Source organism: Eulemur rufifrons, chromosome 7, assembly GCF_041146395.1.
Source record: "Eulemur rufifrons isolate Redbay chromosome 7, OSU_ERuf_1, whole genome shotgun sequence".
NCBI lineage: Eukaryota > Metazoa > Chordata > Mammalia > Primates > Lemuridae > Eulemur > Eulemur rufifrons.
Genome location: NC_090989.1, coordinates 227,388,242 through 227,405,966, shown reverse-complemented (window position 1 = coordinate 227,405,966; position 17,725 = coordinate 227,388,242). Strand labels below are relative to the sequence as shown.

General features: G+C 41.2%; 1 protein-coding gene across 1 annotated transcript in view; it reads left to right on the top strand.

The window, feature by feature from the left end:
• The window catches only part of GLIS3 (GLIS family zinc finger 3), a 433,080-nt gene that overhangs the window by 366,460 nt on the left and 48,895 nt on the right, over positions 1–17,725 (top strand). Inside the window, exon 7 of the mRNA XM_069474177.1 lies at positions 885–1,029. Within this exon, the coding sequence (XP_069330278.1) occupies positions 885–1,029 (145 nt within the window). The remainder of the gene's footprint in view (positions 1–884; positions 1,030–17,725) is intronic.

Below are 17,725 nucleotides of genomic sequence, written 5' to 3'. Positions count from 1 at the left end.
CCCTGAATCTAAAGGTTTAGTATTGTCTTTATAAAAGTCATACCCTCTTTAAATACCGAAGATGATAACACTTTGTAATGTTTGTAACAAATGTATCTCTATATTGTTTTTAAGGTATTATGTTTTTGTAGAAGCGCAAGGTTTTATGTCACTAAATCTTCTGTGATTTTTTTCTCTGTTGAATTACACTCACAAAATTCTTATAAAGAGAGGAGATAACCTTTCATGTACACTTTATTCTAACGTTTTTATGGCTTGATTTTTTACACGTAGCTCAATATGTAAAGAATTTATTTTATTATATGTGGCAAATGAAGATCTGAATTGTTTTATTTTCATGTAACTTACTGCTGGGTTTTTGTTCCTGTTAATGATATTGGCTTTTCTTCTAATCATGCTCCATAATATTTTAAAATTTAACTAGAGTATTTTCCTTTCATGTAAAATCTATAGGAGTCAAATCTCAATGGACATTTCTTAATTATCTCTGAGATATTTTCATGACAGTGTATCTGTATTTTAAAAGCACTTTCAAACATAGACTAAATCCACTTGAGTTTGTTTTTGTTATCACTACAAGTTCTGATAAGATACAGAGCAAATAAAAGGAAATATAATAGGAAGTTGAGTTCCCAGAGGTGGAAATATCAAGCACTGAAGTCCAATCCGCCTCTAGCCATATTTTCCTAAAGCACCTGCCAGGTGTTACTAGGATTGACGAACTGACCCTTTTATTAACGCTCTGTGCCTTGCCCATACTTGCTGCTTGATAAATTTTTGAGGGTTGAATTGTATCAAACCTCAGGGCATGATGCATTTTCAGGAAAGTATGCCAAGGACCAGCTTACCTTATCGATATCTCTTCTGTTCTCTCCTTCTCTTAGTTGCGTTCCAGCACAGAGCTCCATCCAGACCTGCTCACGGATTGCCTCACTGTGCAGCCTCTGCAGCCGGCCACTTCCCCGAGAGATGCTGCTGCAGAGGGGACTGTGGGATGCTCCCCTGGGCCTGGGCCTGACCTCTATCCAGGTAAAGACAGCCAGGGCAGAGCCAGCCACAGCTACCCTTCTTTAGACCTTTAACCCTGGTTAAAGGGAATGCTCACATGAACAAAAATTCTCCTAAGATCATCTGTATTTTGCTTTATCAATGGGCTGCAAATCTGTCTCCACTCCTTCTGATTCCCTAGCTGGGTTTGGTAACAGACTGTTCTTTCTCATAAAGAAACAAAGTAAAAAAGTACATTAGCTCTTTTAGTTCTGAACTTCTGTGCACCCCACCCTATCCCATACCTTAAATTTACTAACTTGATTTAGACTCAAAGGAAAGGGTTCCCCCTCAAGCAGGTAGCACGCTGCATGTGGATTTCTTAATGGAATAGTCATTGTCATCTTTGTCTTTTAAAAAGAAGCCCCAGGTCTCTGAGAAAATTTTCACATCAGTAACTAGAAATGATTGGGAAATGGCCCAGCACCCTATATAAATAGTTTCTAGCGATGGGTTAGTCTTGCTTGTTTAAACCTCTTGGAAATTGATTTGCGAAGCAATGATACTTGTATCTATGGAAAACATTAGCACCTTTGCCGTATGTGGCATACGGCATGAGCATATTGCTCATGTTCCAAATTGTCACATTCATTTTGGTGTGTGTGTTTGTACGTCTGGTAGTGTTTTTAAAATTTTAGAATTTTAAACTTTGAATGGTTTTGTCATTCCCAATAGATACCCACTTTTTGTTTAAGACACTTTTGTATATTTGTTCCCCAAAAAGATTTTGAGCTCTTGGATTTGAATCTCCAGCTGTGGTGGGTGAACCGCCATAACAGGTGAGGAAGGCTGAGTTGCCACAGCCATCAGTGAACCGTCTTCAGGTTGGACCCCATTTTCTGTGACTCTGACAACACTTGAAACAGGCAGAAGGCCATCTCGCTCAGCTTTGTTCCTGGAATTTTTCTTCTCCAGGTAGCTTATAACCGTCAAAGTTTATCCTCCCTGCTTCTTTCCTTATCCCTCCTTCCCTTAGGTCCTATTTTACTTTCTAAGTTCCTGCCTTTTTTAAAAAATTAATTATGCCTTTTGTTTTGCTGGGTAGGCAACAAACCCAGAGGCAGAACCAGACAGGAGGAAAAATGACAAAACAAAAATGATAAGCCTTCCATTAAAAGTTCTAGAAATGCAGTTGTCGAGTGTGCATGTTCACACCAGCTGCAAGCCTGCCCTGTAGATCTGTGGAAAGACGCCAAACTGTAAAAAATGCCAAAGGTGCAAAAGGAAACTTCATCAATTAGGTACATGTAAAATCTGAAGTGTTAAGGCAATTTGACAAAGATTAAGACTTGGCTAAATGGCAAAAGTACTTGGAGTTATTCCCTTTACCTTCTATTATACAATATCAAGAAAATATTTGTTTAATGATTGTCAAGCACTTTGCCTTTAAGTGCTAGTACGTTAATTTATCACAAAAAACATTTTGATGGAAACCTGTTGAGTATGTATGGGCGTAGGATAGGAAGCAGTTAAAGTTGGCATTAAACACCACGATCTTTCAGAAGGCAGGACGATGAAGGACGCGTGGTCTGAAGAAGTCACGGTTTTGCAATGGAAAATTTTAATGGCTACTAGATGATGATTTGTACGATTCCAAGAGAAGGATAGTTTGCACAGCATTAAGGTGAAGAGGGAAGATGGCAGTTGTGACACATACAGATCTTATCTTGCAAGTCTCCTGAAATGTTGGCTTCCTTTATTGAAACAAATTTCTCAGGTTGATAAAACAGAGCTTGATTGGAAAGGATTGCCCAAAAAGACTTATATTTCTGTGGAAGAAAATAGCATCCCAGGTTAAAGCAGCCAAATATCACTTGAGGCCACACTGAAGATGATTTTAAATTGAGGTGTTTACTTGTCTACTATTCTGGAAATCCCAGGGCTCCCCAGGCCTGCTCCTGAGCTAACCTAAGAGCAGTGTTGTGCTCTAATGGGAAGGCCGGGCAGCGATGAGCAAGCCTCAAGGATGGTTCGCTTAAGTTTTCTGCCCTTTTCTTCAGAGGGTCTATGCCCCAGATAGACAACAGTGCAGAGCAGCCTGTAAATTTAGGTGATTTATTAGATAATCTGAGAGAAACTGTTTCATAGCCAGTAGATTGAGGTGTGAATGCCACTTTCATGCCTTAGTACTTGTATAGATCTTCTGGTTTGCTCCTATGATGAACTGGTGGAGCCTGTAAGCCTGCAATTTAGTGAGGCAGTCTGCAACACCATGGAAGGCCTGGACCAGTGCCTGGTCTTGGCAGGGGGTCCATTTGCTAATAAAGATCGCTCTGTGGAAGATGATCTGTCCTATGGGTGATCACAAAAATTATGGCTCCCTCCAAACCAGAGCTGTGCTATGGAGTCAGTAAAACATGACTTTAGCAAATGACCTAAGCCATGAAGACATCACGAAGGCCATCGTGGTTGAGAGATTTGAGTCCCACAGAAACCATCCATCAGGGAAGAGCTAAAGCAATTGTAACAAAAGGAATCTGCACGAATAAGGGGGTTTTATCGGTACCACTTCTACTGGATTGTAAAATGATTGTATGTTTCGGGCTTACAAGTCCTGTTGAATTTTCCAAATTTAGAATGTAACCTTAGATTTTTCAGGAAAAAGATAGGTGTTTTGTTCAGATATGGAAATGTAGAAGGAAAATAAAAGACTTTTTTCTAGAGCAGGAATTTTTGAAGTAATATGTTGTCATTTCCTTTGCTCCACCCTCATTACTGAGAGGTGAGGTCTTCTTCCTCACAATATCATTATTTTTTGTAATAAATAGCACCATATTAAATCTATACAGGATTTAACGTATTTCTTGAAATAGTTAATGTTTCGTTTCAATGTACTTTTATGGTATATGTTTTAATGCATTTTTCTACATTCTTATGTTGAGTATATTTGCTGCCGTGGGACAGCTTGCAGAGTTGTAAGTGTTAGAAATAATTTTCTATAAAAGTGCCTTATGTAGTCTGTTCTCAAAAAGTGGTTGTTAATTTAGAGACTTTATTAGAGAGTTCTAAATTGACACACAAATTTCCCAGTAGGTTAAACTTTATAGGGGAGTTGTGAAGATTAAACAACATGATCTATATAAAAGTCTTTTAAAAGAGCATTATAAAATGCATAGTTTTTACTTGCATTAACTTCAAAAGCACTGCTTTGCTTGGAATTCATGAAGTTGAAAAAGCAACAGAACAACTTGGAAATGGGTAGTGGACAGAAGAAGATGGAGATTCAGGGTACAAAAGGGACTTAAAGAGAAACATTTGGCAATAACCTCTTTGTGACATCTCTTCTAATGTTGCCTTGAATTGCTGTCAAAATCTTATATTGTTTTTGTAACATTTCTTGCATCTGTGGTTTATCCACCAAGTTGGATTAGAGACTCAGTGAGGGTAAGAGCAAGCCTCATACTTCTCTGTTGTAGGCACTGATACCTTTAACCTGTTACCTGAGCCCTCCCTCTTCCTGAGCCAATCCTTTAGCGGGCATCAAATCACCTGGAAGGCTTGTAAAAATACAGTTTCCTGGTCGTCTCTCTCCCCAACTCTTCCTCCCTGATTTTCTGATTCGATAGGTCTGAGTAAGTCCCAAGAATTTTCATTTCTGCCAGGTGTTTCTAACAAGTTCCCAGGTGATACCAGGTGCTGCTGGTCCAGGGACCACACTTTGAAAACCATTGCTCTGGGTGATAAAATGTGGGAATATAACTTCTGGCAAAATGTGATCTGAATTTTGGCCAGGGCGTTGGTAGACTAAGACTTGTGCTGTAGTGTGTATTTCTGTTTGTCGCTACAGAAAGCCTGTAGGCAGATATTTTGCCACCCCACACCAGTGTTATAGTGGCACTGCTTCTATTTTGATTAAGAGTGAGATCTTATAACCACTCATCTAAAAAAAATTAAAATTCTGATTCCCAGCCAGCACGGGGCACATTTGCATGTATGTGGCTAATGTTAATGGCTTTATATGTTTGCAAGCTTGCTTAATTTAGTGCTTTAATTTTCCATATCCACTTATTCCCTTGTATTCATGTTAGTTTTTACGCAAGATTAAGCTGAATTACTCAGTTTTATAATATGCACAAGTTTTTGCTGTAAAAATATTTTTGTGGATGAGCAAAAACAATTCCACACCTCACTGAGGAGGAGTGGGAGTAATGAGGCTGGGCAATTGTAGCTTTATTCCTATTGGGAAAAGTATTGGTTATCTTTATGCTATTATTTCTCCTTTTCCTCATTTAATATTATTTTCCCAGCACTCAAATGGGATATGAAAATAGAAGTTTGGGTCTACTTTAAGATGTACTCCAAGTACATCTTAAGGGACAGACGGATGGCAAGACAGAGAATTCAGGATAGAATTTCTGGAATGAGAAGCTAATACTTTTTGTAGTTAGGAGGTTATAGGTCAAACTTCTGAGTCCAGAGTTCTGACTTTCTGCTTCAACTGAATTTACCTTCCAAGGAAAGAAAGAAAGAAGTAGTTATGTCTCTTTCAAGTGAAGAATAAAGAAAAAGAAACTGGACATTTTCAAGGTGTTTGTAGTCATAGTGAAAGTTCCTCTTTTACATTTGTGTGAGCACTAAAAATAAATGTTGAGAATGGCAAAAGACTCTAAATCGAAGGACATTAATGAATTAACTTGGAGATTGCTTGTCATATCTCACAGTAATAAGAGAGGATATTGCAGGCACTGAATAAAGGGAGCATTGTGGAATCTTATTCATTCCCTGCAACCAGCAGCACTGTCTCAGAAAACTGGCTTTTATAGTGTTTTCCTCAGTATTGTCAGAGACTGATCTGCCCCGCTCAGGTGCCCTGGCCATGACTGGAGCCATCCCTGGTTCCGCCTTAACAGCAAGCATTGATTCATCGGAAGTTACAGCTGCCTCCCTGGAGTCTCAGGCTTCCCACCTAGGTTTCAAGGCTGCTTTTGCCTAACTTCCAGGACCCCCTGTTTCTGGTTGTGCCCAGAGCTTGCTCCTGGAACCCCAGCCCTATTCTCTCGTAGGGGATTTAGCTGCTCATGTCTGCTCCTGCTCTGACTGTCCACGGGCTCTGGATTTCAAAGTTGAGTTTTACCCTGGAGTTTCTCTTAACACCTAACAACACCCTAAGATGTCAGGGGCTTATACACTTCACTGGAACCTTTTCCCTGGGGGTGCAGAGAAGTTCTTATTCCCACCTTCTGGGAATGGGCAGCTGCAAAAAGTGAACTCTTCAGTGTTCAAAAGAAAAAGAGAAAAATTCTCATCAATGTGCATAGGAGTTTACTCCTAAGCTGGTTCACAGGGATGCTTATCGAGCATTTCTGAGAAATGGATGTATTTCATTAAAAATGCAATGCATCAACTGCCCCAGAAGACTTTGTGTTAGGAAAGCACTAAGGAAGTTTGGGGTTATATCTATACAAAAGGTAAAGATGGACAGTATATTGTATTTTTTTTCTTAAATTATATTACTAACCCTGTTTTGTACAGTTCTTCTGATCATCTGTGTAGCCAGTCTACACTCAAATGTAACATTTATAAGTGTAAATGTTATTAATACTCCTTCCTCTAACTCAGATTTTCGTCTTACTGAGATCAATTGCTGAATTCAATGACATAAAGAGTTCTTAAAACATAGTAAGTGTTCAACATCTATTAGTTGTAATTATTGTTGCTTTTATGTAAATACTAGAAAAATACATGTTAAAGTTTTATGAAGCAGATAGGGAACAGGTGTCACAAATCACCCACAACCCTCATTTATTTTTTCTTTCTGGAAATGAGAAGAAATGTAAACCTAAACAAATTGGGAATTTAATCAGCATCATTCAGTAGAAATGAAGAAAACTAAAATATATTTCTTTACATTTTGTTTTGCAGCATTTTGCCAGTAGTTCACATGACATTTTTTAATTAAAGAAATCTACCGTAGGTCTCTAACGAAAAACGCACTGGGATAAGTAACCCATCACTTGGGTGGCAGTGCTCCCAAGCTCGCACAGTCAAAATTGTGTTTTGATGGTTACTAGGGTATGGGTTTTCAAGCCCACTTGTGTTTTTTATTTTGTTTTGTTTTTGTTTTTTAGAAATGTGTGTGCTATGGCAGAAAGACAGTGGTTCCCAACCTTTTTGGCACCTGGGACCGGTTTCATGGGAGACGATTTTTCCATGTACGGGGGTTTTGTGGGTGGGTGGCAGAGCTCTGCAGCCTGGTTCCTAATAGGCCACAGACTGGGGTTTAGAGACCTCAGAGAAAGAACATGGAGCTAGATTTAAACTCCAGTCCTGGCTCTCTACTTCCTAGATGTTCAGTTTGGGGAAGTTACTTTTCCTTTTCTATAAAATAGTGGTAATAATACTGACTCCATAGCACTGTTGTGAGAATTAAATGAGATAGCACGGGAATTCAGTGCACTCTCTGGCAACTGGGAGATACTCAACCCATGTGCCTTCCTTTTCTTCCTTCATCTTTCCTTAAAAGCTTAAAGAATTACTTGTGAACCAAGCTGATGTCTATGACAGGGAATAGGACCCGTTCCTTTTATACTGAGTGCTACTTTTGGGGGTTCAGTAATAGATGTCCTGAGATAAACATTTCCTTCCAAGAAGAATTCAAATCAAGGTGAGGACTTGGAACTTCCATATTGTAAGACCCATTTTTAGGTCTGTAAATTAGACTTCTTTTTTTCCTATTGCCATGCACAGTAGAGGTGAGCTTAGACGGTCATACAGAGTGCCAGTGTGCCTGCTTGAAAGATGAATTAATGAACAGTGAATTTGTGAAGGTGAGGCAGGTGGAGCAAAGAAGAAATTGGACTGATGGCCTCGACCAACGCGATTTTACATAGTCATTGTTTTGGCGTTGCCTTGGTCCCTTGATGTCATTTTGTAAAAAGACTCTCCCAGGCCATGCTGTTTATCTCAAAATATACTCCAAGGTGTCTAGAAAACTGTTCTTGAATATTTTCTTACCTCAAATTTAGTTTCCACATTTCAAAAATGGTTTCCTCATCTTTTCATGAGAGTTTTTAGTAGTTAACTTGCAACAATTTATTACACCAAGGATCAGCAAACTACAGCCCAGAGCTCAAATCTGGCCTACCTCCTGCTTTTTTGTGGCCTGAGAACTAAGGCTGGTTTTGAGATTTTAAAATGTAAAAATGTAGAAAAGGTTACTAGCCTTTAGGTGAAAACACGTGTTTCAAGAATGTAGACATCGCCTCTTGCCTGCAAAGCATAAAATCTTTACTATCTGGCCTTTTACAAGAAAGGTTTGCCAACCCCTGCTTTATACTTGCATCTGGGACATTCATCAAAATGACTGAGTGACATCAAGGCAGCTGTAAAGTGAATTAATTAGAATGAATTAAAGAGGAGAATGTATTATAAGTTTAGGATTGTGAGATACATACGGGTTTTGTTGATCTCCATGATGTTTGATATTTGGCAAATGCTTTAGTAATCTTTTAGCCCATGAATTTTCAGAGATTTTATAAGGCCCAATATTTAAAACAGATAACAGCAGAGCTGGTGCCATTGAAAGGATTTGGACCATTTATACTGCCCAACACTCCTAGTCCTCCCTGCAGCATTCTGTAGAACCCCAAAAGTAGTGGCTCTACAATGGAAGAATTACCGGTTAAAGTCATCAGATTGCAAGAAGACAGAGGCAGCATGGACCATGGTGGGAGGGTAAGTCATGAGTATTGTGGCTCCTCTTTGGGAAGAGGTTGCCAGAGGACAGGAAGGGCTCAGTTCTAGTTACGATGAACCAAAGGCTGACAGAGAGATCACAGGGAGAGTCCTGGTTTTATTCTGCCCCAAGTTTTTCCTAAAAGTAGAAGTATCTCAAACATTTGAATATCAAGGATTATGCTTTCCAAAATCTAAGTCTTTCGTAGACATATAAATTAATTCCCAGGAGTAAAGCCAAAAATTGAAATACTGAACTCTAGGGACCCATTTGGTTACATTCTAACAGGGATGATGCTTGCTTCCTCAAAATACATTTTCTACCAGCAACAAGGTGGTTTGAAATTAGTATAACTGAATACTGATGCCTCCATTCCACAGGCAGAGAAGAGCCTTTAAATAAAAATTGCTTTAAAAAGGCTGTATCTGAGCATAAATTCATTATAGCATTGAGTAATTTATGGGCATCTATCTTGAGAGTAAAGTAGGAAGTAGCACTAAGTGCCTGAAGGCAAAATGGAAGAGTGTGGTCAGAGTGTGAAAAAAGGAGGAAAAGAGGTTCTCTGGAGTCACAACAAAGCCAACTTGATCCTATGCAGTTTTGCCTGGAGGAGGGTGATAATTGAAGACTTTGCTTCCTCACTGTACCGTAATTCCCGCGCAGAAGGGCTGCTGTTACTCCATTTTGCAGATCTAGGAGAAGGAGAGGTTCCCCTGAGAGAGTTCAAACAGAGTTGAAAGTTCAGCCCTTGATTTTGGCTGGAATAATACTGCATCAAAAATTGGATTGGCTGTCTGTGCTAAAAATCTGTTTCCAAGGAACCTTCACAGTGAAGTGTTTTCGAAAGTCATGTGAAGGCAGAGGGATGGGATTGTCCCAGCAGACTCTGTAAGGGAGGACACATCTTTCGTGGTCTACATGGTACAGGTAGGAGATAGTTAAGGGGTGAATAATGAGGCATTAGAGAACCCAGTATTTTTTACTAAAACTGTTTTTTGTGGCCAAGTCGAACTCTATTTCCAAAGCAAGAGATGAGGAGCCTTCCTATAAGAGCTTCCAGAAGTAGTTGGCCATGGCTGCTTCATCTTTGTTCTTTTTGCCTTCCTACTCTGCCCCAAATGGGGCTTGATATGACAGAGAACAGGAGGAAATGATGGATTTCCTACAGGGTAGCCTGAATCTTTGGCTTGTTCACATTATTTTACTGACTTTCTGTGTAATGACCTCTTTGAGGATGAGTAGGTAGGTCGGGAGGAGGAGGGAGGAAAGATAAGGACTGAGGTTTGAGGTTAGATTTGCCATGCGTTGTCTGGAAAGATCCAGAGAGCTGCATGAAATGTTGCTCCCAGAGAAGTTGAAAAAGCTGCCAGGTGATGCCATTCTCCTTGTGATAAAATGTCTTTGTCTGAAATGCAGATGTTTCAGGAGCTTTTGCTAACCTGCAGTTAATTACACTTGGTATTTCAGAATGTTTGATGGTAACCATTGGCATTTATGTGGATGACATCAGCCATTATCTGCTAGTTGTATCGCAGTGTATTCCAAAAAGGCGTGTAAGCGTGTATCCTCTTCCAAACCCTAATAACTTCTTCCCTGGCTATAAATCCAAGCTGCATGAAGTGGAAATGTAATTGGGTAGCCTACACAGAAGTTTGGAGCTCATGGGAGAATATTTATTTGTGAGAGAACCTGAATATTCATGTAACTGTCCAGACATCAATAAATTCTCATTTTAGCTTATTTATTTCTGTTCCCCAGTGAACAGCAGCACTCTTAAGCTCAAAGTTAATAGGCATGTTCTTCAGAGTTGTGCCCTCGCTTACCTTAATAGAATGTCTCCCTAACACATTTGTTTATCCGTTGCCAGGTAGCTCTCCCATCAGGTGACATGAGTATGTTTTCTTTGTCTACATGCACGGGAGACAGTTGCCATTGTTTGCCATCAATTAGCTTGGGGTAGCATGTCAAGGATGTACGGGTGGTGTCATTTTAGTCTGACAGCCACCCGATCCAGTTGAGAAGGGATTGTTTCATTATCCTCTTATAAGGGCTGCTGGATAATGATACTCTACACTGCAACGTGGGGAGAAAAAAAAAGACAAGCAGAAAGAATAGATTTTTAGGGACTGGCAGTATTAAAATTATTCATGCCGCAAGGAGCAGGGAAAGATTAGAGAGATGACTGTGCAGACCCTTAAGAAGCTACTTTTTCCTAATACAGGTGGAATGTGGAATGACGGCCTTCCTGATAGGGAGGGAGGGGGAGGGGCAAAATGCCCAGACATTAGGAGGAAAGAAAAGGAAAAACTAGCTCGTTCTACTCATAGGTAACAAAGCAAAGATTAGCTGAGGCATCTCTCCCGTTCTGCAGTCAAACTCAATGTCAAATGCAGCCTTTTAAGTGACCCTGATGGGGCGGGGTGGGGGGTTACCTTGCTAGAAAACTCATTCTGGTTTGTGAATTTAGGTCGAGAGAGCATTCTCCATTGAAGGACAGCACAATTAAATTGCTCCAAGGTGAAATGCAAAGAACTGCAGGTGTTGGGACCTACATTTTCACTATTAGGACCCAAAACTCTTGTCACCTTCAATCTTGGTCATTTTCTTCAGAATGCCTGAAGGGAAGTCTTTCTTCAGTCTTTCTTAATTCTGAAAATCAATCAAGGCTGGAACTTTATGCTCTTAGAGAAACAAACAAAAAGAAGTGCTGAAAATGTAAAAATACTTCAAGATAAACTAAGCTTCAAGAGGGACAATTGTGTTGACATTTTAGTAACAGCCCATTTTCGCTCCTTAACGAAGTGTAGTCATGCATGAAAATGACTTGTTATCTTTTAAACTGAAATGTATTATGGGTTGTAACTCAAAGGTGTGTATAACTTGTGCAAAATAAAGTACATTTTAGCCTGATGAGGATTCTTTCGCAGGCCCTGAACACTTTATAGCAACTCATATAAAAAATTGAACAATAAAAAGCTTATTGAGTATAATGTATAAACCCCTCTGCATTTTAAAATAACTCTAGTTTACAGTTTATATTTATATGCATTCTCCCATCTGTAGTTTAGATCAGAAAACCATACTTTTTTGGCAATTTACCATTTTGGAGCAACATATGCCTTTGTCTTTCCCTAATCCTATTAAGAATGGTAATAATTATAATAATATAAATAGCCAAATAACAGCAACAGTGGTTTATTGAGCACTTAACCACAGTTCAGGCACTATGCTAAGTGTTTTCTACACATTCTGTAATCTTCCTTATAATCCTGTGGGTAATATCCTTCCTTAAGATGAAGAAACCGAGACTTAGGTTAAGTGACTTGCCCAGGACAACATTGCTAGTGATTGCTAAGGCTAAAATTCCAATCCAGGTCCACCTGACTCACCTTGTGTGCACTCCTTTCTGTGAATAACCACCCTGACACTGTCTCTACAGAGTGCCCAGTTTCTGCTGAAGCCAGCCTAGTCAAAACTTTCACTGCAGTTCAACTGTTCCCTAAACCCTTCCCAGGTCCAAATTCTCCTCTAGGGAGAAAGAGACAAGACTGAGCTCCCTATTTACATGGGTCTTCTCATTCTTTTTAGTATCTCTGTGAAAGCCAGTTTACCCTGATTTCATTGATTAGTTTACCCCTCTGTGCCTTGACCCTGGAAATAATGTTCAAGAGCTGAATGGTGAGCTTGTACCTCTTCCCATGTACTAGCCTCCAAGCAATTAATGTCACTTGTCAGGATCCCAGCATTACTCTGGCACTCACAAGTGAATTCCTGGGCCATGGATAAGATTGGTTCCCTCTTTCCTGTAAGAACAAGCCTGACAAGAGGGAGCAACGCCATAGCTGTTCAGCAGCCGGAGTGGCTCCAGATGCAGATTCACAAAGCAGCTCAATGGCTGCAAATCTACACAGTAAACCTCTTCTTGGTGCATTGCTGGCAGGTGGTGGCCTTTTGGCCCAGAACAGGGTAATTGCATGTGGTAAAGGGTGTGTATAACTGATTGCTTGTGAATAACCCCTCCCTGCCTGCCTTCTTTTCCCACCAGTGGATCAATATGTCTCTGACAAGCATCTGAAATCTTTATTTGGAAAAAAAAGCACATTTTCTACCAGCTGTTTGTTTTCCAAACCAAATAATTCAGTTAATTTCTTGCCTGAATTAATTTTCAGAGCTGTAAAATTTCTCTCATCAATGCTGAGTTGCTTTTAGGATGGGCAGAACCTGAAATGGGAATATCCTTTTTGCATTCTAATCTGCAGTTTGATGGTTCTGGCCACTTGTGTGCATTGTGTGCGGTGGGGGAGGAGTGCCTATTGACTCCAGGAGGCCTTTGCAAACAGTGTTCAGGGCTTCCCATACAGTACCAACACTCTTGTGCCTTTACTTGAATGAGAGGCAATATAGGCTGGCGGTTAGGGTCATGTGACCTGAAATCAGGCTTCTTGGATTGGAATTCCAGCTCCACTATTTAACGACCATGTGACCTAGGCCAGGTAACTTAACCAGGAAGCAGATTGGGCCTCAAGTTCCTCATCAGTCAGCTGGAGAAATGTTTATGAAGTACTTGACATAAATAAGTACTCAGTAAATCTTAGTTATTAATTCTGAGGTATGGGACAGCAGGAAGATGAAACGCAGCTGAAGTGTGGTCCAGCACCTACTACTCAAAGTGAGGTTTCCAGACCAGAAGCCTCAGCATCACCAGGGACTTTGGTAGTTTGTTTAAAGTTCAGAATCTCAGCACCCTCTGCCCCCAAGACCTGGGACTCAGAATCTATATTTACCTCGTTGATTTGTTTGCACAGTAAAGTTTGAGAGGCAGGGCTCTAGCTGCTGTCATAGTTTTGAACAGGGGTGCATATTGGCTGTTTTTCATATACCTTAGTCTGACAAGGCAGGTCTTCATCCCTGCCCTCTAAAATGATAAAAATACAGTCACCAAGCAATGCCTCTGGAGGCTTTCCCTTGCTCTGGTGATGGGCCTGGGACAAGTCGTCATTATTTGGGGATGCTACTAACCTTCCTTGTCTCCCTCTGTTCACACTGTGCATACATCACAGCTGACGTAACCCCAACGGTGCCCTGTGCTTACCCATTAGAAATATAGATTAATAGTTTTCATTTGGACAAAGAGAAAGCTACTTATTAATCTGAATTAACCCGAGCTAGTTAAAGGTGCCAGCCTAGAATGTCCTAGTCCAGTAGCCAGTGAGATGGCATCTGAGAACCATGTAGATCCACAGATGCTGCTTTGTTAAAATTACAAAGCCCAACTAAGTCACCTCCACCTCCCTCTACCGGAGATGGGGTGTGGGACTGCAGTAAGCCAGGCCCCAAAGAGAGAGAAAGCCCAAAGCAGCAGGGAGGCGGGTTCCTGGTCCTCTGCTGAAGGCAGGGCTCACATATTCATCTCAAGGCCAAGCTTTTATTTCCTTGGGGAGTCCACCATCTCTTAATCACAAAAGCAATAAGAATTTCCAATATGTTCCTCTGCCGTGCCTAATCAGTTGTTCCAGCTGCCAGTCATCAGCCAAGTCTGGAAGTTCCCTTAAAAGCTCTCTCCCAGCCTTGAAAGCAGTAGTGACCCCTGAGTTGACACAGACAATGAAGGCCGCCCCCGTGGGCAGCCTGTGTGTGCTGGTTGATTTGATCACACAGTTTTGTTAATATTGCCGGGTATTCTGGAGGGATCAGGTCTCTTCCCTATGCTTTGATCAATAGGCTACATTGTGTGCCCCATTGGTTGCATTCGGAAAATCATTTTGAGTATGCTGGAAGGAAATTCTTCCTTTTGCAAATGACGTTACAATTTTACTTTAACTTGGAGATTTTCTTCCTGAGGTTAAAAATCACTCGGCAAAGCCCGAACATTTGTCTGGAAGCATATGTTGTGGTGGGCAGGTCTGTGTGAAGTCAGCAGGTATTCAGATTACGGCAGTAATAGAGCTGAGCACCTGCCTGATGCGAAGTAGGTGCTAAAAAATCGTGTTTGAAAGGATGAATGAAGGAAATAATATTCCTAAACTATAGGAATTAAGACTGAATCCTGGATGTACAACTGGTATGGTCAGAAATTCCTAGAAGTCAGTGTAAGTGGGCGAGGCATGTCCTGTGCCATAGTGACAATTTCTGAGAAATGTGGGTCTTTGCTAAAGGCCAAAGACAATACTATTGAGGCCACAATACTATTGACTACAGAGAGTTGTTCATTCTGTTGGAAGGGTATGGAATATAGGGATCAATGCTGGAAAGCCATACTTGTGTCTGTTGTTACTTCCTCCAAATTTCTGGCCATTATCTTGGTCATAGGCAACATCTACAAAGAACAGTCATGGCTCAGACTCTACATGCAAAGTGCTTTGTGTAGACACTGACTTACAAGCTCCTACTAGGTTGTAATCTCACCAGAAGAAAGATTTTCCTATACTCCTCCTCCCATTTGTTAGAAAACAGAGGCAAATCACAGGTCTCATTTGCAGAGACGTGTTTTCCTACACCCTACATAAGAAACTGTTCAGTATATTTTCCAAATCCAGGCTGTAAATTGAATCCTAAAGCCCTCCCTCTCTTACTGTCATGGGGCCCCATCAGAGGACCACTGCCTGTTTCCGTGCCCTTCAGCCGCTGTAGCAGATGAGGGAAGGGCTGTGTGTTTGACTATTGGTCAGTCAGCACTTGACTGTGTCCAGCACAGCCGGGGGCACGTTCCTGAGCCTTCAGCCCTGTACCAGAAACCTCATGGGACTCACCTCATATCCTCCCCACCACCTGTTTCTGCTGGCCATTGCTATGGCAACCAGCTGCACCAGGCACAGCTTGGCAGCACCTCCCTGCAACTGTACCACGTTCAATGCTCTACTCTAGTAAGTCTAAGTATTTTGGTAAAATTAATATATAGAGGTTTGTTCCCCTCACTGAATTGCAAGGGCAGGAACTCATAGAGTGGCTAGCATTTAATAAATTTTGAATTAAAAAATTATTGGTTGGATGATGTATGGATGGACAGATGAGGTGGACAGATGGATAGATTATTGATGGATAAATGATGGATGATTGTTCCTGTATGTTATATTTAACATAGCATGAAGGAGAGCCTCTAAACCAGGCCTGACATTGAGTGAGTGACATGCTACAGACAATATAAATTTCCTAGCCTGTTTCATCGCAGCGAATGCCAAATGTAGCTAATGTAGCTAATATACACCTCTGAGAAGCACCACACTTTCTGTTGAACCATAGAGCAGAGCATAGAGTGTACACACCAAGTTTTCCTGTTGCCCGGTGGGTTGTACACACCAGGGGCAAGGCTTCTCCTGTGATAAACACACAAAAATACATACAAAAATACCTCCAGGGGAAAATAAGTGATGGGTGCATTCAGCAACTACAACAAAATAAATAGGGGAGCTCACATTTCTACACTAAGGCAGAAAAAAAAAAAGTTAGCTGTGTTTTCACAATGTCTCTGTGACCTCTTATTATTCCATTAGATTTTGGAATAGTGTATAAAACACCAAGCTCCATGCTGACAAACACCAATATTGAAAACTACTGCCACAGTCAATCCAAACAGCCTTCTCCCCTGGGTAAAATTATTATTTGGAATACAAGCAGAATTGTGGTTCCCTGAGCTAGCTGAGCATAAATGAGGGTAGTGATTCATAAGGTGACTCTAGCGAGTTTGCAAATGTGCAACTTTTATGGAGGCTGACGCACACTACAGAAGCTCAGCATTGCCTTTCTGAGCTGGTAAGCATTTTCCGGCCTCACTACCTTTTTAGGACTTGGAGGGCTGTGGTGGATACAGGCTTCTGAGGACAAGAGTTAACCTGACAGAATGCTGATTTACCAGAAATAAACCCTTCAAATCAGATCACACCCCTGTCAGTAGCTTTTTGAGCGGGAAGATGGTAATTCTGCCTCTTCACATGTTCCTTTAAATACTTGAACTCTTGTTCCATTGGATTAAGCTTTTGGGGGCTGGGTCATCTGGGGTATTATTTCTATCCTGGAGAGGTCGGGAAAATGGTACTGGTCTAAAAATACAACTCCCTGAACTTTTAAACCCTCAAATCTGTTTGATAACGTGGCTTCTCTTTCTTAACCCTGAACCTGATTTCTTTTGTTTTTTTAGAAAAAAAATCCCTTTAGTCTTTGATATTGGTAGAGTAAGTTCAAAAAGAGCAGAAATGGGTATAAAGCTCAGCATAGGTTTGTACAGAGAAGGAAGTTAAAGAGAGTCAGCATAGTGTTGCTGGCACGATTGCAGTATAATGAGATGTCTACTGAGTAGGTCCCAGACACTGAGAGAGCCTCTCCGATAAAACTCTGAAAGTGACAAGCCCTAGTTTCTTCTGTGACATCGCACCAATTAGCTGATCTAAATGGGCACGTATTCATGTTTGGGGTCACATACAGCTCTCAAAGGCTAGGCTGCCCCTACGAATGGGGCCCTAACTCACTCCCTGTGTCATCATAGGCAACAGTGGGGGGAGATCCTGGGGCTGCATTTGAGGCCCCCCTTCATATTTTGAGGGGACCCCATTTTGATGAAGATCAAGTATATTTATCACACCATCTGGGAAATGCCTGGGGTCAGTTAGACTCTTAAGTTAAAAGGGCGTAGGAGCCTACATTTGTGCCAGGATTAGGGAAGCTCCATCCTCATTACACTGATTCAGCAGTGACGGAGAGGGACCCCGGCCTGACCCGCAGGGGCTCAATGCCGCAGTGAGAGGAGGAGGAAGGCCCGTGTTGTGCCCTCCGTGGTCAGCTGGCCGAACAGTCTGTTACCTGATGACTCCCATCCCCCGTGACTTTAAAGCTCTAACACAGAGACCTTCGCACAGATGCAAACAGTACAGGATTGACTAATTATCCAGTGTCCAGACAGGGAACTGGCAAGGCACCGCCACACCCAGGAGACAGACCGTGAGCGGCAGCCTGGAGCGAGCTGCACGTGCGCTCCCGAGGAACCTGTTCCACCATGAAAACAAAAGCTGT